Source organism: Aethalodelphis obliquidens, unplaced genomic scaffold (assembly GCF_003676395.1).
Source record: "Aethalodelphis obliquidens isolate GAN/ISIS:26980383/991018 unplaced genomic scaffold, ASM367639v1 scaffold3, whole genome shotgun sequence".
NCBI classification, from domain to species: domain Eukaryota; kingdom Metazoa; phylum Chordata; class Mammalia; order Artiodactyla; family Delphinidae; genus Aethalodelphis; species Aethalodelphis obliquidens.
Genome location: NW_020837947.1, coordinates 19,934,288 through 19,958,705, shown reverse-complemented (window position 1 = coordinate 19,958,705; position 24,418 = coordinate 19,934,288). Strand labels below are relative to the sequence as shown.

The following is a 24,418-nucleotide window of genomic DNA, read 5'->3' as shown; positions in this document are numbered from 1 at the left end:
AAATGAAAGAACTTAACCTCTGTTGAAGCTTTTCTGTGTGCCAGGCATGTATCGGTAGCTTTATAGGTATTAACTGAAGTTCAAGGAGATAAGCAATATATCTATGATTATATAATTAGTTAGTATTGAAATTGGCCTATGAACAAACCTTTCCTTGCACCAAGTTGTCCATGGGGTGAAAATGCTACTCTGGAGAATTTTTTCCTATACTTGTTTGTCTTAATATCTCCTCTTCCTCTCTTGGTGAAATACAATAAGATTATAGATACATGTAAAAAATAAGCAAACAGTACAAATAAGATGGAATTACCATACTTGAAATGACTTTGTAAGGTTTATCCTTTTCTTTCACAGTAAAAAAAAAAAAATGGTTGTTTTTTTTTTCTTTTTTTTAAATATAAATGCTGTCATGGGTTTGGGAAGGAGGAAGAAAAAATAAGTGGGAAGATTTCCACTTACAATTATGAAGTTGAATATTCTCAATAAAGATTAAAGCTGGAAATTCCATTCAGGAAATTGAAAATTTCAATTCAGTAATTATATATATTGAGGACATACTAGTCTCTAGACTGAGTACTGCAAAACCAAGATGAAAAGAACAAACATGCATGACATAAGGCTTTAGACGCTAAGAAGTCAGTATGGAGATTATGTGTCTATTCTGTAATTGATAAAGGAAATACGATAAATATGGAAAATCTTTATTTAAAATAACTGGGCTGATTCAAAATCGATTTGTACATTATTTCATCGGAGGAACATATACTTTAACGTTTTTAAATGTAAAAAAAATTATAGGCACACAAAAGGAGGGTTTTTTTTTTCCTCTACTGTAAGATTTCTTGGAGACATACAGCGGCTTTGCCTTTCTTATATAATTGAATTTCAGAGGTAAAAGAGGCCCTTACTGTAAAATGTTTCCCCAGATGAGAAAATAGGGTTCCCACTTGATAAAGCTGGGATGAGCAGGTCATCTAGCTCACCTAGGAGCCAAGGGCAGGATGGGAGCAGTGCGGATTGCAAGTCTTAGTCTCTGCTTCTGGTCCAGGTTCGTGTTCCACCTGTATTCCAGTGAAGCATGTGAGTCTTTCTCCCCAGGGTAGAAAGGAGAGAGTGGTGTAAATGCCATGCAGTTAATTTGCATATTTGAAGAATAAAAACCACTGGACAAGAAAGAAAACTTCAGGATTGGTCATTCCTTTTTCCTCTCTCTTCTTCCTTCTTCCTAAAGATAATTATCTACTCTTCCTTAAATGTTTTGTAACACAATAAAACAATTGCTATTTTAATTATATAAATATAAAGTAAATATGTTAATATTTATAATACATCATATCACATTATACTATATATACTATGTAATATAAATATAAAAATTAAATACAATTCCATCCTCAGATTTTGTCCAGATAAATGAGAAGGTGTGAAGGGAGAAGAATGGGAGAAGAGTGAAACAAAGTACTCTCTCTCAAAAACATCCCCAGACACACACGCACACACACACACACACACACCCAGGGAGTAGGAAAGTGACCTAGGAAAAGTGCTTCTGGTCTGTGAACTGTCACTAAATTTACTTGGTTTTATCCTGCTGTTTCCTCCGTCTCCTGATTAGCCTCTATTACTGCCTTTTCAAATGCAAATTAGATTATCTCTGAGCTTCGTTTGCTCTCCCACCTTCAGTAGTTAGTGCCCTGCTCTGCGTGAGAATGACAGAGCAGCTCACTGGATTGGAAACACTCTGTACAGCTTCAACAGCAGTGACCAGAGAAATCAATTTATAAGCCAGTAGGCTGACGGTGTTCTGTTCTGGCAACACGTTACAGTCACCTGGGGAGCTTTTTAAAATTGATCCATGCCGCCCTTCACCCTTGACTAACTAAATCAGAATCTTTTAATACTTCGTCCTTGGGGATCAGCGTTTAAAAACAAACAAGCAAGCAAACAGACAAACTGTCAAGGTGGTTTCTAATATGTCACCAGAATTCAGAACCACTGGTCCAGAAGATTCTCCACTCTTGCATGAGGGTCTTAAAATTTACTGCAAAGTGTCCATTCAGAAAATTTGAAGCAAACTTTGTCCTTTGATTTTCAAGTAACACGAGGATTTTTTTTTTAATGTTGGGATATCCCTTTATTATTTTCATCTTTCATGCTGTCTTGCTGTTTTAATTTGTTTTTTCTATTTTCTTACCCCAAACTGTCATAACTTGGGATTTCACATGTTGCTTCTTATTACCTGTTTCACAAACATCCTGGAAAGTTTTTGTTTGGCTTTTTACTTCGCTCTGTTCTTGGTTTAAAGTATGCATTAAACTGAGATTACTGCTGCAACAGGAAGCACTTTTATTCTGACTCAGTGATTAGTTAATATGCTTCCTTTCTGGCAAACAGATGGCGAATTGAACGTAGAACTTTTCTTCTGAGTAGCTGCTTGAGTGGGGATTATATTATAAATAGTACAAAAAGACTGCTCAATCAAAAGATTTTACATTAAGTGAAGACAGAAAGTCACAGCCAGTGTTGGGTATTTTATCACAGGACAAAGAAGCCGTGTCTCCCTGCCAGGTCTGACTTAGAAACAATTTTTACTTTATCCAGAGGAAAGTCATCATAATTAAGTTGTCTCTTCTGAAATTGGCACTGTATTTTTTTTTTACAGAAGTCAGTAAAACATGAGTGCTCAAAATATATCTTTGAAAAAGCCGAAGTGACTTATTAACAAACACAGGTGTTACCGTCATAAAAATTATCAACTCCCTTTCTCATCAAGTTAAGAATGATTTTTTTCACCTTACACAGAGCATGGTATATGTATATAAAATATGGATCGTATTAATATTACATATTTTTCATTTTATAAAAATACCTTGAAGGCTTAAGGATTTAAATAAAGTTGCCCTTTTGATGATGTCCCTTTCCTTACAAAGCTTTTTCTAAGTTTCCTAAACTTGAAATCCTGACATATTATAAGTTTTAGGGCTTTTTTCCAGGATTCCCGACTGCCTCCCATCACCGTTGTACTGGACTGTATCTGAGCCTAAACATTCCTTGAAGCTGGGTCTCTAACTCACTTATTTTCCTTATTTATCTTTTACTGGTATGCTCAACCTATCTACTTATCGTAACATTGTCTCTTCTTGTAATCAGTTCAGCTGACAGGAGACTGGTCATGTTTCTGTGTAGCTTCACAGCCTTTGAGCAGCACACTCAGAGTTCTGTGGTTGCTAAACTCTTCATCATCCGTGTAGTTCCCAGGGATTTATTATAGCTGCTTTCATCTAAATATTGAGGTCTCGAAATTTCTGGAAACTTAGATAAAAATAAATGTTCTGTCCCTTTGACTGTTAAATAATATTTAAATAAAGACAGGCAGACAAATTTATGTTGCGTAGGAAAGTTACAGCTTAGGAGAGCTTGCTTCGGTGTATCTTACCAGAGGTTTGATGAACTTCAGTGCATTTTATGAATGGTTTGGAATATTTTGAGGGGAAGTGGATGTTGCTAATGTGATTGATACTGAAAGATGGGATGTTATCTCAAAGAAGAATATGCACTTCTATCTTAAATTAATGTACAGTTTACCTCGATTGTATGTTTCTGAGTTGCCTCTCTGTTGTCCAGGGGACACTTAGGACAACCATCAAACCAGCTAGAGAGGAAAGGAGGCATCCTGGGGTGTTGAGGGTAGTGAGGCCCAGGAGTATTTCGCTGGGGATCCATTTAAGCTGTTTTGAGAGTGTCTGCTCTGTGACCATCAAGTTCCCCTGCCCTTGACTTGCCAGCTTCTCATCACTATATTTCTGACCCTTGGCTTTCAACTTGACTTTGACTTCTGACTGTTCCCTTTGCTTGTTTTCTAGACTCTTACTCTTTCTTCCTGCCCCTGTGCTGTGGCAGCATCTTGCATTATACCTGCCCTTTCCTGTCTGAAAAGTCTACCTTATTTCAGACATTCTGGAAGCCGTCTTGCTCTATTAAATATTTAGGGTGGTCTTTGAAGCCTTGCTGTCTTCTTGTTGAAATATTTGTGGATGTGCTACACTTATGGGCTACAAAGAATGCCTTGTATTAAAGATTCAGCGATGATGAAGTATCTAAGATATGTTATTTGTCTTCAGTTGTATTTTTTTTTGACACGATAAATTAATCTTACTTTTTCAGAGTTTTTCCTCACGACTTAAAGCTATTTCTCTCCCAATTATCATTCCCATTTCTCTGAGGACAAAGAAAAACTAATGAAAAGCTGTCTTTGGATTTTATGTAATTAATTTATGTTAAAGAAAAATTGTTTTATTTCTTGAGTTATCTTGTTACATTTCAAGGTTTGCAAATACATTAAAATTCAGAAGTCACCAAAACCACTGGGCTACTTTTACTCTGAGTAGCTCTTTTCTTCTTTGGAGAAGTAGTTAGGGATTAGTGGAGGAAGTATGGAAACAGTTTTCCTTACCCTGGCTAGTGTACGCTGGTAGCAACCCTTCCAAAGGTGAGTCACACTTGGCTCTAATAATGTAGAGTTGATCAAGCATCCAAATATTCTTTCTTTTTTTTTAAATCACAGAACTGACTCCTGAGGAGAGAGCCCAAAAGATTGCCAAAGCCATGCGTAAGCAGTCTTCTGAAGTCAAAGAGAAGTGGGAAAGTCTAAACGCTGTTACTAGCAATTGGCAAAAGCAAGTGGACAAGGCGTTGGAGAAGCTCAGAGACCTGCAGGGAGCGATGGATGACCTGGATGCTGACCTGAAGGAGGCGGAGGCCGTGCGGAATGGCTGGAAGCCTGTGGGAGACTTGCTCATCGACTCACTGCAAGACCACATTGAGAAAACCATGGTCAGCATCCCTGCCTCAGATAAAGGATTTAAGAAATACTTTATTGATAAAAATAACACAAATAAGGAGAGCCACATATATAAACTGTTATGAGGGATTGTTATAATGTCAACACTGTTGGCATTAGAATATAGAACTTTTCCAGACATAATAGATGTTTTCCATATGCCCCTCACCATCAGAACCCCCCTCCCTGCCAAAATAATGACTAAGGTGACTTTTACAATAATTTACTTTTACTTTTCTTTATACGTTTTCACCCAGCTGTGCATCCCTAAGCAATATAGGTTAGTTTTACCTGTTTTTGTTGAGTATTTTTTGTTTTTTTAATAATACAGCAGAGGACCTTTAATTATATTACTGAGGTTGGGTCTTTTTTTTTTTTTTTTGGCTGCATTGGTTTTTTTGTTGCTGCTCGCAGGCTTTCTCTAGTTGTGGCAAGGCGGGGCTACTCTTCCTTGGGGTGCGCGTACTTCTCGTTGCAATGGATTCTCTTGCTGCGGAGCACGGGCTCTGGGAGCGTGGGCTTCAGTAGGTGGGGTGCATGGGCTCAGTAGTTGTGGCTCGTGGGCTCTAGAACGCAGGCCCAGTAGTTGTTGCACAGGGACTTAGTTGCTCCGCGGCATGTGGGATCTTTTGGACCAGGGCTTGAACCCGTGTCCCCTGCATTGGCAGGCAGATTCTTCACTTTTCTTTTTTTTTTTTTTTTTTTGCGGTACGCGGGCCTCTCACTGTTGTGGCCTCTCCCGTTGCGGAGCACAGGCTCCGGACGTGCAGGCTCAGCGGCCATGGCTCACGGGCCCAGCCGCTCCGCGGCATGTGGGATCTTCCCAGACCGGGTCATGAACCTGTGTCCCCTGCATCGGCAGGCGGACTCTCAACCACTGCGCCACCAGGGAAGCCCTGGCAGGCAGATTCTTAATCACTGCGCCGCCAGGGAAGTCCCTGTAAGAATATTTTAAAGTCCCTTTTAATCTCCAGATTTCCCATTTATCTTTTGTTTGTTTTCTTTGCAATGTATTTGTTGAAGAAACTGAATTGTTTCTTTGACAGTGTTTCTCACAGTCTGGATCTTACAGAATGGCATCCACATGGTGTAGTCTAGCAGGCTCCTTTTTAAATCGGTGGTTGGATTTAGAAGTTTAATCAAAAGTATACTGTTTTCCTGGGAGTTCTTATCTACTAATTATATCTTATTGTCTGAGTATGTAATGAAGAATTCGTTTAGCTCTAAATTCTGTTTGTAATCAGGTACTGCCCAAAGTTAAGGATGTTAGACCTCTGGTCTAGATTCCCTTTGGCTCCCGTATTGTAGAACATATCCAGAAAAGCAGTTAATGGAATTTAGGCAATAAAAGACACGAATAACAGATTTAGAGTGTATTAGGTTTTTAGTAGCATAGTAAACTATGTACTAGGTAGTCATCAATCAAATCAAAGGATAAACGGATGAAAAATCAGACTGACAATATCATGAATGGAATTTTTATTGCAAAAGATATACATCTTTTGTGCACATATATTGGATAATACTATCCCTTTGTTTCGCATGTGGCTGAATAGGAAAGAGAAGCAAGGTCTAGGAAATTAACTGAATCCTACTCAGGCAAATTACATGAGTAAATATATGTGTAGACATAGGAATAGTAATAATAGGTAGCATTTACTGATGCTTCCTATGTGCCGAGAACAAGATAAGTATTATTATTATGTCCATTTTACAAATGATGACATTGCAGATATTGCTCAAGCCCACACAGCTAGGAAGTGGTGGTGTTTTCTTGATTTCTTTCTTGCTCTTCTCTTTCATTGTAGAGACCTCATTCATAATAATGCAATTAAGCTTAACTTTGATCAACTACTTGAAGTTGAATCTTTAAAAACTACATATTAAATTTTCAACACAAAATTTTTATTACTGAAAGAGTATTGGGGTGCCATCTTTCACTGCAAATATACATGTTTCCAATGACCCTGTGAATGAAGTAGGCTTCCTCCTTGACTGTAGTATCCAAAACACTTTTCCATAATTGAATCTGAGTTAAAATAACAAACTAAAAATAAAACCTTTTAGGATAGGTTCTTTGGAAGTTGCACACTTCTTGTATTTTAAAAGATGATTTTTAAACACTGAAAATCTTTAAGCCAATGGTTTACAAAAAGTATGTTCTATTGGTTTGCAAAACCTCTTGGTTGGAGCAAGAATTTACCCATTTCAATTTGAAAGCATCAGTTTTTAATACAGGATGACTAGTGTTGAGGGAAAAATGAAGTTATATCTGGACTGAAACTTTGAGAGTTGTTAATCCCATTTGATTGAAGAAATTACCCCTCTCTGCATCCAAATCCTTCTGTTTAAATTTCTGGTTATGTGGGAAAGCTAGGAAAAACACAGCCAATATTTAAGACAAAGTGATAAACTGTGGCTTAAGATATTTTAACATCTTATTAGGAAAAAAGAAAATAAAACCCAAGTCTCTTTAAACCAAGTAAAATTGATGCAAACTCCGGGGTGTTTTGCATGTGCTCTAAAGTATACCCCAATCCCAGTGAAGCTATAGGCAGGTAAAAATAAGTTCTGATTATTGCCAAATATTATTAAATATGCCAAAGCAACTGGAAAACAAAATCTTTTAGGGTAATCGAATAATTTTAACTTCCTAAAATTATCCTTAATCATTCTTATTTGCAGAATACACACCTCTGACAGGAGAAGGGCTGGGATTCACATCTGCCAACGGGCTGCCAGTCAGCACCTTTAACACTAACAGATGCTTCTGTTTCTATAGCAAAGAAAACCACATATATTTTTATTCTCTTATAGGAAAGTACAGCCAAAACATGATAAATTGGTTCTTTATAGAAGAACATACAGCAGATCTGAAACCATTTAAAAATTTGCTTTATTTTAGAAAGCCCCTTAATTTGGAGCTCTTAAAAACCAAAAGATAAACTTTCTTCATAGAAAGATTCCTTGTTACCATAAAACACTGGACCACAAAAACAAAATTAAACCTAAAATGCATTGTTTGTCTAAGGACTTTTATTTTATTATTTATTTTATTTTTGCCTGCGTTGGGTCTTCGTTGCTGCGCATGGGCTTTTCTCTGGTTGCAGTGAGCGAGGGCTGCTCTTCGTTGCCGTGCGTGGGCTTCTCATGGTGGTGGCTTCTCTTGTTGCGGAGCATGGGCGCTGGGCATGCGGGCTTCAGTAGTTGTGGCTCTTGAGCTCTAGAGCACAGGCTCAGTAGTTGTGGCGCACGGGCTTAGTTGCTCCGCGGCATGTGGGATCTTCCCGGACCAGGGCTCTATCCCGTGTCCCCTGCATTGGCAGGCAGATTCTTAACCACTGAACCACCAGGGAAGCCCTGTCTAAGGACGTTTAATGGTTTTACCTGTGGCTTGTAAGAGAAAAAGTATTATTTTTATAGAGGGAAAAAAAAGTTTCTTCTATAAGATTAAAAAAAAATCTGTCTTGAAGTTATAATTTTTAAAAAATTGTCACCATATTTTGAAATAAAACTGGTTATTATTTAAAATTATATAAATCTGAGAATATTTTCTAGCATTTCATTTTTTAAAATTTATTTAATTTTGCGGTACACGGGCCTCTCACTGTTGTGGCGTCTCCCGTTGCGGAGCACAGGCTCCAGACGCGCAGGCTCAGCAGCCATGGCTCATGGGCCCAGCCGCTCCGCGGCATGTGGGATCTTCCCAGACCAGGGCATGAACCCGTGTCCCCTGCATCAGCAGGTGGACTCTCAACCACTGCGCCACCAGGGAAACCCCTAGCATTTCATTTTTAATAGTTAATACCTTCAAAATACAAAGATATTGATTTTAAAAGCTGATTATTAGTGTATGATGTAAAGTCATAACTGAAGAAACCTTGAAAGATTTGAGTTCTGTAATTGTTCTCAAACTGAATCTGAGGGCATTCAGGTCTTTTCAAAGTCCAGACTGAAAAATTCTCTTCTCCCACCCCTCTCTCTGTCCCATGCTTCTATATTAATTATGAATTCTTTAGACCTATAATGTCTCTGTTATCATATATCTGCTTTTCTCATTGAACTGTATTTGTGAATCCGTTTATTTGTACACATTCTGTCATCCATGAAAGACCAGCATCTGCAGTCATGGAGAAAAACTATCACAGCTCTGAATTCCTTCCATGCTGCAGCAATTTTCACGTCTTCATGGGCTTCCCTTCTTCTACCTGATTCTTAATTTCTTTTTTCTTTATGCTATATTACAGAGTCATTTACCTAACCCTGCAACCTCAGGCATCATTTATTTACAGCTGAATCCCAAATGTCCATCTCCAGGCCTGACTTTGAAATGCCGCTGTCTTCAGGGTTCTAGTGATATTTCTTTCTGTACATTGACTTCCATGCTCACTGTTTTGGGTGTCATTTACACAGTTACCCTCAAAGTCCGTATCTTTCACTCTGTCCCTGGGCTCCAGATCTGTTCTTCTGACTCTCCAGCTTGACCTTCCTCGTGGTTTTTGGACATATTCAAGAATTTTGAAATGCTGAAACGTATTCTCAGATTTACCTAAAATTAATTTTCTTTTTAAAAATAAGGTCATATTCTTAATATTATTTTGATGTTTACCAACCATAATGATTATTTCTAGCCTTTACATGTTATAAAAGGGGGAACTGGGAAGTGGTTAGAGAGGTTTTCTTTTTATAAGCATAAGGAGGAAGTCAAATTAATATTGTAGTGTTTTAATGAAACTTTATAGCCTTCAAAGCACTTTGATACCTATTATTCATTAGCTAAACTTGGAGTGATGAAAGAGGAGAAGAAAGGGAGCTCATAGACATAGGCCTAGTCTCTTAAGGGGTGGAGATTATAGAAATGATGAAATTTGAGAGCTGATCCTAATAGTATGTTGATAACACCTAATACCTGTAAGTATGGTACATGATTAATTTTTGACACACCAAAGAGTTAAAACTATGCTGTTCTCTTTTAATATCCCAGTTCTATTCCCAATTCCATATTGGCTTAATCTTGCCTCAAGTACCATTTTTTGAGCCTTCATCATTAGAAATGAACTCTGCCCCTCTTGTATTGCAAACTTTGTGCTTAGTACTGGAGACTGTCCATTCTCAAGAAGCTTCCATTCTATGGGGGGTGGGGGGGCATTAAAATATGAATGCTTACAATACCAAGAACTAAGAGCTCTGATAAGAAATGATGTTTAAAATCTATAACAAGTGGTTCATATGGCACCAAACAATCAAGAATGTCTCCCACCGTAAAACCTGATTTGTGTGTCCAGAGATGTGCAGCCTGGAAATCCTGGCTAGGTTGGAGATGGCAGATAGAATGCTGGGGAGCACATGGGCGGGGCCTGCAGCTAGGGCTGGGGAGGGAAAGACCTCTGAGAAATCTTCCCAATGGGTCGGGCACTCCAGTGAGTTTTTTAAGGGATGGGTCGGATCTAAGCAAAGACTTTGTGGGGAAAAGGATACATGAAAATAGAGGGGGTTGGAATTATGTGGAGAAAGGAGAAAACTTAGTGTTTTCATTATTTTGTTGTTCATTCTCACAGGTCATATCACTGTCATTGACCTGAAATATTTTTTGTTTTTTTTCCCCCTCTTCGCATATACCCCTTCAATCCCCACTTACAACAGCTCTCTTACTGTGTTCAGAACCATAATTTGTCAGTTCTAAGCTTCCTTTACCTCTTTTCTGATAGACCCTGCTCTTCCTGGCCTACCTTTAACTGCAAAGAGAGGTCATAAATGACTTTGAAAGAGATATATAAATATATAAATCTATGAGTATATAATGTGCATAGATTTTGTGGTTAGGAAAGGTTTGTTTTACTGGCCACTTTCTAACTTAATTTTAAATGGAAAGAGTTCAAATCAAGTTGTTGCATCAGGTGAAAAAATATTAAGGTATCCATATTAAAAAAGGAAAATAGAAAATTAAAGATAAAATCAAGACTAGAAATTAGTAAAATGGATAAAAGTGGCATACATTTTTCCAGATTAAATTGCATATCATGAAAAATTCGAAGGAAATACATAATCATTTAAATGAGTTGGCATTGTAATTTTTCTCTTCGTGCATCTATTTAGATTCTCTAGCTTATAAAGGGTGATTCTTTGGCTGGTGATCCTGGTTCCTCAAGACCTGAGTTGAGTCTTGAGTGGGCAGCTATAGTTGATGGCCTCTTAGCTGGTCTTGGTGTTTTTTGTGTTTTTTTTTAAGGAAATATGGAATACTAGCTTTTGTTATATTCTTTTCTGATGACATTATTCCTGTCCTTTTCTTCCAGGCATTTAGAGAAGAAATTGCACCAATCAACTTAAAAGTTAAAACAGTGAATGATTTATCCAGTCAGTTGTCTCCACTTGACCTGCACCCATCTCTAAAGATGTCTCGCCAGTTGGATGACCTTAATATGAGATGGAAACTTTTGCAGGTGTCAGCTGATTCCTCTTCATAATGCAGGCTTACACTTTGGTCTTTAAGCCCTACCTCTCTGTTCTACCACCTGTGATCCTTTTCTCTTTCTTTATGGGTTGTATTTGATAATGGATTTCTAGCCTGTGATGACATCAGTTGTCTTTCAGTATCTTGAACCCAAAGGCCTCATTTATTTATGAATATAGACTTTAATGTAATTTTATGATGTTCTCTTCATATGATATTTTTAGAAAATTGCAAAAGGTCAAATAAATCACAGTAATTGAAACCTATAGTAGGTCACAGAAACATTTTTTCCATAATGGCTCATAAAGGAGTCATTTTTCTTACTTTAATCATGTATTTTTTTTTTTTTCTTTTGAAAAGTTAAGGAAGTCCCCATCCTCCTTCTTCCTCTGCCTGCTATTTAGGTATCTTGCTCATTTTTTCCAGCTAGCATACTTTACTGTAGGGGTATTTTCCTTTAGCCCTTAGATCTTAGTTGCTCTAATGCAGTTGTTCTGATGACTAGGCCTGACTTGTGCATCTCAGATTTTAAAAAAGCCAAACCAAGAAGAGTCCTCCTGAGTGTTACTAAGTATCAGCATTTGCAAGTCACCACATGTGCCAGTCAGTAGTTTTTGGCTCAGTCTTTGTGGAGCTTTGTCACATTTAGTGGCCAGTTTCTAGGAGTCATAATAATAATTTTCTCCCCCTGAAAAGTAGTGGGATAGTTTAAGTGGAAGATTCAAAAAATAATTCTTACTAATCTTTCTCTATATTTTGTACCTAAAATGATGTGATATATAACAAGATAAATATGTAATTTTGAGGTAGCACATAAAATCATTTTATTTTAAAGGTATAATATTTTATAGCCTGACAGGTCCTGAATTAATTCAAATGTTGAACCACCCAATGGTTTATATATTTTCTTCATGAAATTGAAGAGGTAATAAATGAGTGTATGGTATTAGACAGTCTTTTCTGTCTTTGAAAAGAATATTAATAATCTGGGATTAGTAAAGCAGGATCTGTTAAACTCATACATGCTTTTCTAGTGAGTAGAACACAAAAGCATTTGATTTGTACTCCTTATTTCTTCTGCTCCCTTTCTCTAATTCATTATCTTCATGTACGTATTCCTGTGGTCCATCTTGATTCCCTTCCCACTCTGCTTCTGTTACTACTATCTGCAAAGATTGGAAGTCAGGGAATACGTTATGCATGAAGAAGGATGTGTATTCTTTCATCCTGATCTCTGAGCCTGGTAACCACTGGAGCTCAGATGTTAGCTGCTGATTGAACAAGAGGAGCACAATTTATGCTGGCAGACAGCAGTGTTAAATTTCAAGAGCAGCATCTTGTGTTCTCCTCTGGAATGTAAAAGTGTGGTGTTTGAATGCTTTTTGGCCATAACAAACAAAGTACCTGCTAATGTAATTTAAATAGCTAACCAGGAGAAACTAGAGGTGGCCAGTGAGCCAGAGACACACGTTCCATTTAAAGGCAGCTGAAAATAAGATTGACAATCTAAGTGAAACACCTGACTAGCATTACTAGACAGAGACCAGGAAAAGGAAACGGAAATGTCAGTAAGGCTGTGTGCAATTGTTATTGATTGCAGTTAGTTTCTCAGGGTACCAACTCTGCATTTTCAAAATATAGAGAGCTAAGAATGTGGTTAAAAAATATAGAGAGTATATTATTCAGCTGGTATCTCCTTGAATACTTCCAAATCAAGATGATGGACATGAATTTGGAGGAAAATAAGACATTCCATATTCATATGTCCTTTCACTTTCCATCTCTATCTATGTATCTATCTATCTATCTATCTGTCTATCTTCATCATCATCATCATCATCATCTATCTATTCATCTGTCTGTTTTCTCCCTTGGAATATTTTAGACTTCTTTTTCATTTGCTCCCCATAACCCTTTTTTACCACCTTCCTTACAAAAGAGAGGTGAGTAGCCACTGACCCCATGACCACATCCTGACTTGAGATACTTTAGAATGTTACTGCTTTTGAGTTAAGTGTAGAATAACTTAACTTGCCTTGACTAATAACAACCTATGCCTTGACTAAGGCATGGATTCTGGCATCAGATGGGCTGGGTATGAATACTAGCATTGCCACATACTAACTTTATGTCCTTGGACACCTCTTTCTATCTCAATATCTTCATCTATAAAACAATGATAATAATGAGTAATACCCAATATGATTTTTGTGAGGGTTAAAAGAATTAATTCATTTAAACTACTTGGAAGAGTACCTGGCACTATTTACTGTTACTTGATGTCAGAAGGAGTCTATTTTCATACAATATTTTGATTCCAGATAACAAAGGAGTCTGTACCAGCAATCATATCTTGGGTAGTAGCATCATTTATTATAATACTTAAATCAGTGATGTTATTAAGGTTATTGTTTTGAAATCAAATTATTTCTTGTGTGCGTATGTGCAGGTTTCTGTGGACGATCGCCTTAAACAGCTTCAGGAAGCCCATAGGGATTTTGGACCATCCTCCCAGCATTTTCTCTCTAGTAAGTACCAATAAATTTGACTGATCTCATTAACTGAATGAATCAGCATATTATTTCACTCTCACTCAAGAAGCTATATTCTTTGCTATAAATATATTTATCAGATGAGTATATAAAAGAAGATATCAACATCAATGACAAGATTGCTTATTGGTTATTGTTTCTGTAATCTGGTCGTGGTAAGTCTTTGAAGTGAAGCAAAAATTAACTCATCTGGGCTTCCCTGGTGGCGCAGTGGTTGGGAGTCCGCCTGCCAATGCAAGGGACGCGGGTTCGTGCCCCGGTCCGGGAGGATCCCACATGCCGCGGAGCGGCTGGGCCCGTGAGCCATGGCCGCTGAGCCTGCGCGTCCGGAGCCTGTGCTCCGCAACGGGAGAGGCCACAGCAGTGAGAGGCCCGTGTACCGCAAGAAAAAAAAAAAAAAATTAACTCATCTTAGCTAGGGTTTTTCACTGGACCATCTGTTATAATAACTAATATAGTATCATATCATTGCTATGCCATATGCAAAGATTATGAACTTTTTCACAGTAAAGAAATCATTTTTATATTTTAAAATTAATTTTCCTCCTTAAAAAGTGCATATTTGTTTAAAATGCACCTGGAGCTTTAAAAAGTAAAAAAAAAAAAAAAAAAAAAATTACTTCCCACAAATCTTTGAGAAGATTTTGGTTTATCAGGCTCACTGCAGTCATACTTGGCCTTTCTTCTGGCTATAGGTATTGCAGATTTAGCCAAACCCACATATGTAGAGCTTTAGGCAGTAGTCTCCAACTGAAATGTTTCATTTTATGGACTGTTCATGAGATCCTAAGTAAGTAATTTGAGCTCCTACTTTGTTTATCACTCACTGCTAAGGAAACTAAAGAATATAAAATTCAGAGTCACCCAGATTGAGATTAAAATATTGCTGATTTTTTTTTTTTTTTTTTTGTGGTACGCGGGCCTCTGACTGCTGTGGCCTCTCCTGTGGCGGAGCACAGGCTCTGGACGCGCAGGCTCAGTGGCCGTGGCTCACGGGCCCAGCCTCTCTGCGGCATGTGGGATCTTCCTGGAGCAGGGCACGAACCCGTGTCCCCTGCATCGGCAGGCGGACTCTCAATCACTGCGCCACCAGGGAAGCCCAAGATTAAAATATTAATTCTGCCTTTTACCAGGCCTGTGAATCCCTGAAAGTTAATTTCTTTATCTTAAAATTACTATAATAATACTTATTTTCTCTGATTGCCTTGAGGTTTAAATAAGAAAACAGATCAAGTTACACAAAGCACCTAACACAGTTCTTCGCACAAATGCTTTCACTAAATGTTAATTCCTTTCCTTTCCTTTTCTCTGGCAAACATATGTAAGCAAGCACTTTGTTTAATTCAATTTAAGTGAAGGTTGAAACTTAATTCAAAGCTTATTTTTCCAATTAAGTACCTTTGTATCTATAGCCATAGAGAAAACTGAAGTAATAATATCGTGTCTTCTAACTAAATTGCTTACATTTATATTTTCTCTTAACCTTTGTCATGGTTGGTAATCTGCTTTCCCTCAATTCAAGGTCAGGCTTTTCTTACTCTCACAATTTCAAGAAGCCTAATCAGTCATTTCCTGACTTTTCTGTCCTATGCCTCTCTAGTTCAGACTAGCTCCCGTTAGTGTTTCTCTCTCTCTCTGTCTCTCTGTCTCTCTCTCCCCTCCACCCTCCCTTACTCCACCTGCCACCCCACCCGCGCCCCCCCAACCCCGTCCCTCTCACACACACACACACACACACACACCTGTTTCACAACCCTGAGCTCTTAGGTAGCCTATCTTTGAGTGATGTTTAGTCCTTCCTGGAATGTACTGTCTACCTGGGTGCCAGGATGCATTTCCATTTGGATACTATCAATGTTGATGAAATAAATGGGCTTGCAGAATACTCATTAGGTATGAATTAACTCCAGACTGCTTACACTTAATTTTATAGAATGTAAAGCTATGTGCTAAGACCAAATTAAAGAGAAATTTAACAAATAATTGAGATTCTATAGTTCTGAGGCATATGTATTTATTAGTATTGATGAAACTGAACACTTTCACCTAACAACCATTCTTTCATAATAAAAATCAAACTCTTGTTCATTAGGAAATGAAAGTTGTAAAAATTGTGAAACTCAAGCACATTGCCTTTCATTGCCTAGCACTGGCAGTCCAAGAAGGTCAAAGTTATTCAAATCAAAACAATTATTAAAATGAATGGAGAAGTGTAAACAAAATCCCAATTAATAATTGTTATCCATTGCTGCTCAGAATCTTTGGCTTTATTATATTTCTTGGATTTTAGCCATGGTTATAAAAGGAGGCTGTTTAGTTAGGCACAAAATAAAAACTGACCTATTAGCCTGGTGCCAGTGCTGAAACGAGGTTGGCTCTAATGAGAAATTTAATATACCTAGTTCCCCATTTTCATCCGTCTTTTATACTTTCATGGACATAGTTGGAGAAGGGAATGCTCATACTTTATAAAGAGAGGAAGAATTGTTGAATAGAAATATTGCTGAACTAGTGCTCAGAAATCCTGAAATCATGTCCTGGCTCAGCCATTTATTTATTGGGCAAGTAATTTCACCTCTAATATTTAGTTCCTCATAGTTGACTTCCTTATCAATAGATGTATTTGAAGATGCTTTGCAAAGTTTAGAATGCTACACATTAGTAAGATAGTATAATGATACCATATTCAGAAAAGAAAAATTGGTGACAACTGGTTACATGGGAATCTAGTGATATTTGCAAAGTTTTATTTGAATTTGCTTGTTTATTATTTCATTTACCAAAATTCCTTAATAGTTCTAGATACATATGTACAATTCTTCTTAATAAGTCTTAAAATAATTGGTTTAATGTAGGAAAAGAATATTTTTATAAAAAAGGAGTAAATGGATTTGTAGAAAGTTAGTACCTCAATAAAACAAAACATAAAATCTCAATCATAGTGATGTCTAGTGTAAAAGTAGGGAACTATATTTTCTGTGCATTTCAGGTGAAAATAAGTATTTGGAATTCTTCTATCTAGATAATTGCCTTGGTTCTTTACAGTGCTTTGGCTATGTTTATTTTAATTTTCCCTTTTTAAAATTCATATAATTGAGTTTCTTTAAATGCTATTTGTCCTAAATAGTTATTCCTGTGACTATGAAGCAAAGTGAAGAGTGCTATTAATGATCTGGAAAATTCAGTCTTAAGAAATCTAGTTTACAATCTGGGTATACCAGGTAAAATTAATTTTGGTTTTAGCTTAATCAAAGTATATACAGAGTACAGTTTCCAGATAGCACTAAATTTTAATTTTTGATTGTTGTAAACAATAAAACTTGATATTTAAAAATATTTGTATCAACAGGTTCAATTAGAGTTGACATTAGAAATTGAGACTGTATTGTTTCTTTCTTTGCTTCAAATGAATCTTTAAAGCCACTCTTTGTTTGGCCTAGCAGATTTCATAATTATAGGAATCCAGCAGTTCTCATTGAATTTACTGCAAAAAGTGTTCAGTTGTTTTGCATTAAGGCATAAGGCTTTTGGGTTAGCAGTGTTTCCAATAACCTCCCTTTGTTTCTTCAGCTTCAGTCCAGCTGCCATGGCAAAGATCCATTTCACAAAATAAAGTGCCCTATTACATAAAGTAAGTTGATTTTAATTCTCCTTTACGATACCAAGAAAATAAAGTTATGTTGATAACTTAAGAGGCTTTAAGTTATCAACAGTTGTTAAGTATCAAAGTTATGAAGTCACTTTAAAAAATGGATTTCAGTCCTATTATATGAAGGAAATTATATATCTATGTTTATAAAGATATAGAGAATATATATTTAATATTTGAAAGAAATTAGTTTAAAACTCGGAGTGATATTTGTAATTCATTAGATGAGGCTATAGGTATATTTAGCTGATATTTTTATAAAGCAGGTATTAAAATATTTGGGGAAAATGACAAAATTCCTAAATATTCTTGACATAATGATGTTTATCAAGCTGTATTGATTCTAAGCCATTTTTGTGTCTCCCAGAAAATGCATTTAAAAAGTACTTGGACTCTTCTCATTTTATTTCACCAAAAAGGAAGTATTTTATCATTAAAAAGTTCAATATTTTCAACTTCTTTTAGACTTATGGAAGTTACCTGCAACATTAGGTTTATTATCCAGCATTTTTGTTGTCAACTTGATAGTTTCTCCTTTTTTACATAGTAAGTTTCTCCTTATTACGTAACATTTTATAAATTTTGTATAATGTACATAAGGTCTGCATAGGATTTGATCCTTGGCTTATCTGTGTTTTGTCACTGGCAGAATGATAAAGTTCATCTTGTGAAATCCCTTGAGATGTAAATTTTTTTTTTTTTTTTGGCGGTATGCGGGCCTCTCACTGTTGCGGCCTCTCCCGTTGCGGAGCACAGGCTCCGGACGCGCAGGCTCAGCGGCCATGGCTCACGGGCCCCGCCGCTCTGCGGCATGTGGGATCCTCCCGGACCGGGGCACGAACCCATGTCCCCTGCATCGGCAGGCGGACTCTCAACCACTGTGCCACCAAGGAAGCCCAAGATGTAAATTATTGATTTACAATGTGATAAAGGTGATAAGAGTTGTAGTTGGATCTATTTTATGTATAAGTTGAACGGTGGCCTAGTTATGAGAAGAATGTTCGCTGTTATGAGGAGTCAGCGCTGTTTCAGATTAGTCCTGTGACCTCACATGAGTCAAGTGAAGATCTCTGGGCCAAGTTTCCTTTATGTCCTTCCTAAAATGTCATGTGGTATCTCCAAAATCCATGCCAACACTAATAATCTGCTCTTCCAGTATCCCTCTTTGTGTGTGAAATTAAAATGTTTAGAAATAGTATTTTCCTATGAAGGTTTTATTGTGGTCTGAAATGTATCCTCAGATTAAAAAAATAATAATAATTTTGCCATAATACATAATAAATATAATAAGCAATATATTTTACATTGTCTTAAGAGAATTTAATACTTTTATCAGTGTATAATCTACCATGTACTGAGTTGTGATAAATTTAGGTATAAGGTAGGAAAGCAGTTGATTAGTATCAAATTCGTGCAGGCATGAAGGGAAAGAAGTCAGAGGCTCAGCAAATTGACGTCTTTATTAAGAAAAGATGCGATCATCTGATCCAAATTTAAAACATTCTAATTTATATTCTACATAATAATAATATTTATAGTATTAGAGAGTTTCAATTTGCTGGGTGAATATTGACTTGAATATTACAGGTTTTAGTATAAATCTGATGTGCTGCAATAGGCAGAATCTGGCCATACAAAGATGCCCATATCCTGACCCTTGGATATGGATAGGTTAGGTTATATGAAGTCGTGGGTGGGGATATGAGCCAGGGAATGCAGACAGCCTCTAGAAGCTGGAGAAAGCAAGGAAAAGGGATGTGCTCTTGGAATCTCCAGAAAGAAACACAGCCCTTGAAAACCTTGTTTTTAGCTCAGGGAGACATTTATTTTGTGGTAATTTGTTACAGCAGCAATAGAAAACTGATATATGTATTATACAAAATCTAGAAGTCCATGCAAATTAATCAACTTAATTAATTTACTGAATTGACCTAGACTTCTGTATCATCTGATTTTTAAAAAATGTAAATTGGACCCAGGAGGCATATTTTTGTCCTTACTAGGTAAAGAAAATACTAAATTCGGGAATTCCCTGGCGTTCCAGTGCTTAGGACTCCTTGCCATCACTGTGGAGGGTGCGGGTTTGATCCCTGGTTGGGGAACTAAAATCCCACAAGCTGTGTGGTACGGCCAAAATAAAAGAAAAACAAATTTTATATCTGTTGCTTGTTTATGTTAATGCAATGGTTATCTATTTGATTTGGCACTTTAAAAAATCCATTTGTCATTTCAACATTACTATTAAAAGGAATTTCTATATGTCCAGGTCGGTTATACGTGACTGAGAATTACATTGTCTAAGTTCGAATTTCACTAATTCAGTGTTTTTATAATTTTGAGAGGATCTAGCAGAATTGTATCCTTGCTCAGTCTACAAGGTTCTTATGGGGCAGACAGGGAGAGTGAAAGCTGGTTTATCGGGCATCTTATTGGCTAGAGCACTATAATCAGCATTTCAAAATATATATAATACATTGATGACCAATATTTTTAATGTGACCTATAGGACTGTAGCATCCTGAAATATTTTCAGCATCATTAGTGAAAGATTGGATTTTCTTAAATATTCTAAAATTTTAGTGTTAAGTGCCTTAGGATTGTCAAATATTTAGAAATCTGCCCATGTATATAGAGTGAATTCTCTTATTTTTAGAAAACTTGTTTAACCAGATTCTTTCATTATTTGCTCTGTTGTGTAACCTAACAGTTTATTTCCTTATAAAGAAGGAACATCAGTCACTAGAGATAAGATTATACAGGCCAGTATTTCCAGATGAAAAATCATTATGAAAACAAAATTTAATTCCCAAATAATAAGCAAGTAAATGATGAATGAAAAGGCTTTTAATATACACTTCCCTTTGCATGGCTGCACAAGTAAGTAGAAGAAAAATGTTAGAAACAAATACCGCATGATTGTCATGCAACTAGAGTTTCCTGGAGCATATTAGGATGTATTAATTTGGCCAACAAAAAAATAATCTTCAGGTAGAAATATTAGATATTTTCAATATTTAAGTATATAGTTTTATATACTCTAATGCCAGAATATAGCAAGAAAGATGGCAGAGAATGGGAAGGACAAATTGTTTTTATTTTGTATTTTAATTTTATAGGATAGTTAAAACATACTTGGATGGCTCCCCAATGTACTTCTTTCTCTCTAGGTAATTCATTATTAATATTTTGAGGTGTACAGCCGTGGCTCCATGACTCATTTGTTTCTAGAAAATGATACAATATAGATCTGAACCGTTAAGGGTCTATGTAGTGTAAATCCCTCTATGTTAATATCTTAAGTTGAAACTCATATCTTTAAATGACATTTGCTGCGTCTAAGGTAGGCTTTCCAAAGCTGATCTAATTATTTTTCTTTTCTAGTATAGTCTAATGACAGCTCATTGTTCCATCAATTTAAGAAAATTTGAAATGGCTCTTGCTGCCCTCACAATGTACAAAAATCTACCGTAAAAGCACGATCTCTTTCTCTGTAAATTTTGGGTCATGCGTTGTGCTTTCTACAGGTTGTTCGTTTCCTCAACTAAAACTTAACATCCAGCGAGTTTCAGGTGTAAAGGGTATGATGAATAAAAGCCTTGGGTTGAATTTTCTTTTCTTTTCTTTTCTTTTTTTTTAATTTCATTTATTTTTTGGCTGTGTGGGTCTTCATTGCTGCGCGCGGGCTTTCTAGTTGCGGCGAGCGGGGGCTACTCTTTGTTGCGGTGCGTGGGTTTCTCATTGTGGTGGCTTCTCTTGTTGCGGAGCACAGGCTCTAGGCGCGTGGGTTGCAGTAGTTGTGGCACACGGGCTCTAGAGCGCAGGCTCAGTGGTTGTGGCACGCGGGCTCTAGAGCACAGGCTCAGTAGTTGTGGCTCACAGGCTTAGTTGCTCCGCGGCATGTGGGATCTTCCCGGATCAGGGCTTGAACCCGTGTCCCCTGCATTGGCAGGTGGATTCTTAACCACTGTGCCACCAGGGAAGTCGGGCTGAATTTTCTTAACATGTCATATTAGTCATATAAAACTCATTGCTTCTCTTTTTGATCCAAAAATAATAATAATAATAAATACTAATAAATAGTCATAGTGGGTGATAATAATGGTCATTGTCATAAATTATATGTTTTGAATATTCATTTGCCAGCCACTGTACTAATCCTGTGCAGGGGTTATCTCTTTTAATTCTCACAGTAGCCCAGTGAAGTATAGGTACTATCATTACCCCCATTCATAGGCAAGGCTTAGGTAATAAGAACACACACAGCTTGCGTGAGATTACACAGCCAGGAAATCTAAGAGCTGCATCCAAACCCAGGGACCGACTCCAGTGCCTGAGCCCTTGACCACTATGCACCTGCTGCCTCCTGTTGTCTGTGTTAGAGGAGGGAGAGGACAGAAGTTTTTAGTCCCATGGAAAATTTGGGTGGGGTAAAGGATTATATTTAGGGAAGTGCAGTCAGGTGGAGAAAGTATGAGCAGACATCCTTTCTTTCACACTCTAGACTGGTTACCATTTACTGTGCATCTGCTATGTGCCAACACGTAAGTGCAGAGCTGTCTAAGAGCAAGACGATGCTTTCTCCAACGCTGCACACTGCCTTTTCTGTAGGATTCACGATAAGCTAATTCCTGTAGGCCAAATATATGATTAAGGAAGGTTCACGCTGTGGTCTGATGATGGACAAAGGTGCTTTTCTATCGATAGCAAATGTCATTCTCCACAGTCCTGCCAGTGGGATCATGACAGGCGTTCTGGGGTGGGAGAGCAAACTGTCTGGTCCTCCTCTACCTTTGCTCATTCACAAGGTCTGGAGTTTTCTGGCACTGGGGAGATTTCCATCTGAGAGGAGCCTGGCCAACAAAGCTTTCTTATAGGTCCCCTTATAGGGGCTTTTAGCATAGGTGACTCTCTACCTTATTCAGCCTGTTAGTAAGCCATCCTGCTTCATAGAATTTAGTAAAGGATAATGAGGAAATATGGTTTTCCTCTCTCCCTCTACAGCATCTCCTCTAAACCCCAAGTGCGTGACTTTGTCTTGGTACAAATGATGATTCTGGTCTCGCTCACAGCTCACCAGTTCTATAGCTTTGTTTTTCCCACTAGAATCTGAAGTACAAAGCTTAATTCTTTATAATGCAGTCACACACACCCAGCTTTAACATGAACACTTTCGTCATCTCTGATTATATAGATAATACCTCTCACATTCTCTACAACTGACATTCCTCAATATTACAATGTATTAGCCAGAATAAACTGATCTGTATCTACAAATACCGCTACCTTGCAGTCTCTACCTTGTTCTAACTCCCCCTTATGAATAGGTCTAAATCAAGATTTCCCTCAATTTATTACATCTCTTTTATATTTCCTTTTCTGTCCTTGTGTTCATTATGGATAATCCTGCAGTACTGTTTTAGACCCCTGTCTTGCCTCCCAAGGGTACCCTCTATTGCCCTAATCCATCAGTTGCTAGAAAAAAAAAATGTAGTTTATAGTTACAAATGAAATCTTGGAGAGCAAGTAGTTGTTCTTTATAGCAGTCATGCAATTTATTTGCATAAACTGCATATACTTGTCTCATGTATGCACAGTCTAAAGGAGAGAATTAATGCTTATTTCTTTAGAGGAATTGCGAACCCTGCTTAGATGATGTAGGTGAAATATTTCTTCCCTAAATAAGGGCAGAGAGGAGTGGCAGCAATGGGAAATTCAAATATCCAGCCTCACTGGAAAATCAAAGCTAACAAATGTATAGGTATAACAACAGAAAAAGAGAAATTAACATAAAGCATTTTATCTTTAAATGTTAAGGAAACTCATCCCAGAACAAAATAAATCCATAACAAAGATATTTCTAATAATGGAAGCTAGTTCTCTCTGAAAGGCTTCCTAGAGCAGCCTTCATCCCTCTCCTCTTCCTTAATCATGATGGGAGAGGGCATCTTTTTCGGTTCCAGAATTTTAAGTGGAGAAGTCTTGGGACACACTTTGAGTCTCTTTCCAGAAATGGGGCTTGTGTTTTTGGTTTTAGTGATAAATAAATAAATGAAATAGAAATATAAGAGAATGTACTGGAGAGTCTGTTTTTCCAAGAAATGGTCTGTGACTATTTTTCTTGAAAATAAATGTTTAAAACTCACTGGGCCTTGGGCTTCGCCTGGTGGCGCAGTGGTTGAGAGTCCACCTGCCAATGCAGGGGACACGGGTTCGTTCCCCGGTCCAGGAAGATCCCACATACTGTGGAGCGGCTGGGCCCGTGAGCTGTGGCCGCTGAGCCTGTGCGTCCGGAGCCTGTGCTCCTCCGCAACAGGAGAGGCCACAACAGTGAGAGGCCCGCATACTGCAAAAAAAAACCCTCACTGGGCCAACTCCGCTGATGAGGAGGTAAGAATAAAATTGCTTTATGAAAGAATGTAAGCACCTTGGGATCGCTCAACCTTCTGGAGCTGGAGGCAGCTTCAGACAAACGAGGAGCATACCTTGGCTAACTAGAAAATTAAGCAGGAGACCGCCTGCTGCGCAGCAGCCCCCAAATGGGCAACTACTAGATTATCTACCAGTGTCCTAGTTTGTTGAGGTAATTTAGGTGGAGTTGACACTGTCTTAGAAATACATTGACTAGTTCAGGACTTAAGAAGATACCATCTTTCCTGCCATTCATCCATACGTTGCTGGTGCCGGAGTTATTATAACTATGAAGTGCAGTTTTGGCTTGAAATCTTCTAGATTACTCAGTTACATTGAATTATAACAGCACCATCAGCCTTACTACACAGTGTGATTTTTAGAGTCAGGGATGCAATTAATAAAGGTCTACGATACGGTACAGGCAAGATCACTGAGGGGTCATTAAGGGAAGGAAAAATAAAAGATATCTGTACTTGAATTTGTACTGATTAAATTTTTAAATAGTCATTACA

At 37.5% G+C, this 24,418-nt stretch overlaps 1 protein-coding gene across 15 annotated transcripts in view; it reads left to right on the top strand.

Moving 5' to 3' along the window:
* The window catches only part of UTRN (utrophin), a 506,668-nt gene that overhangs the window by 399,868 nt on the left and 82,382 nt on the right, over positions 1 to 24,418 (top strand). For all 15 annotated transcript variants that reach the window (XM_027084340.1, XM_027084307.1, XM_027084323.1 and 12 more), the window contains 4 exons: positions 4,565 to 4,833; positions 11,137 to 11,283; positions 13,744 to 13,822; positions 17,417 to 17,477. In XM_027084340.1, the coding sequence (XP_026940141.1) occupies positions 4,565 to 4,833; positions 11,137 to 11,283; positions 13,744 to 13,822; positions 17,417 to 17,477 (556 nt within the window). The remainder of the gene's footprint in view (positions 1 to 4,564; positions 4,834 to 11,136; positions 11,284 to 13,743; positions 13,823 to 17,416; positions 17,478 to 24,418) is intronic.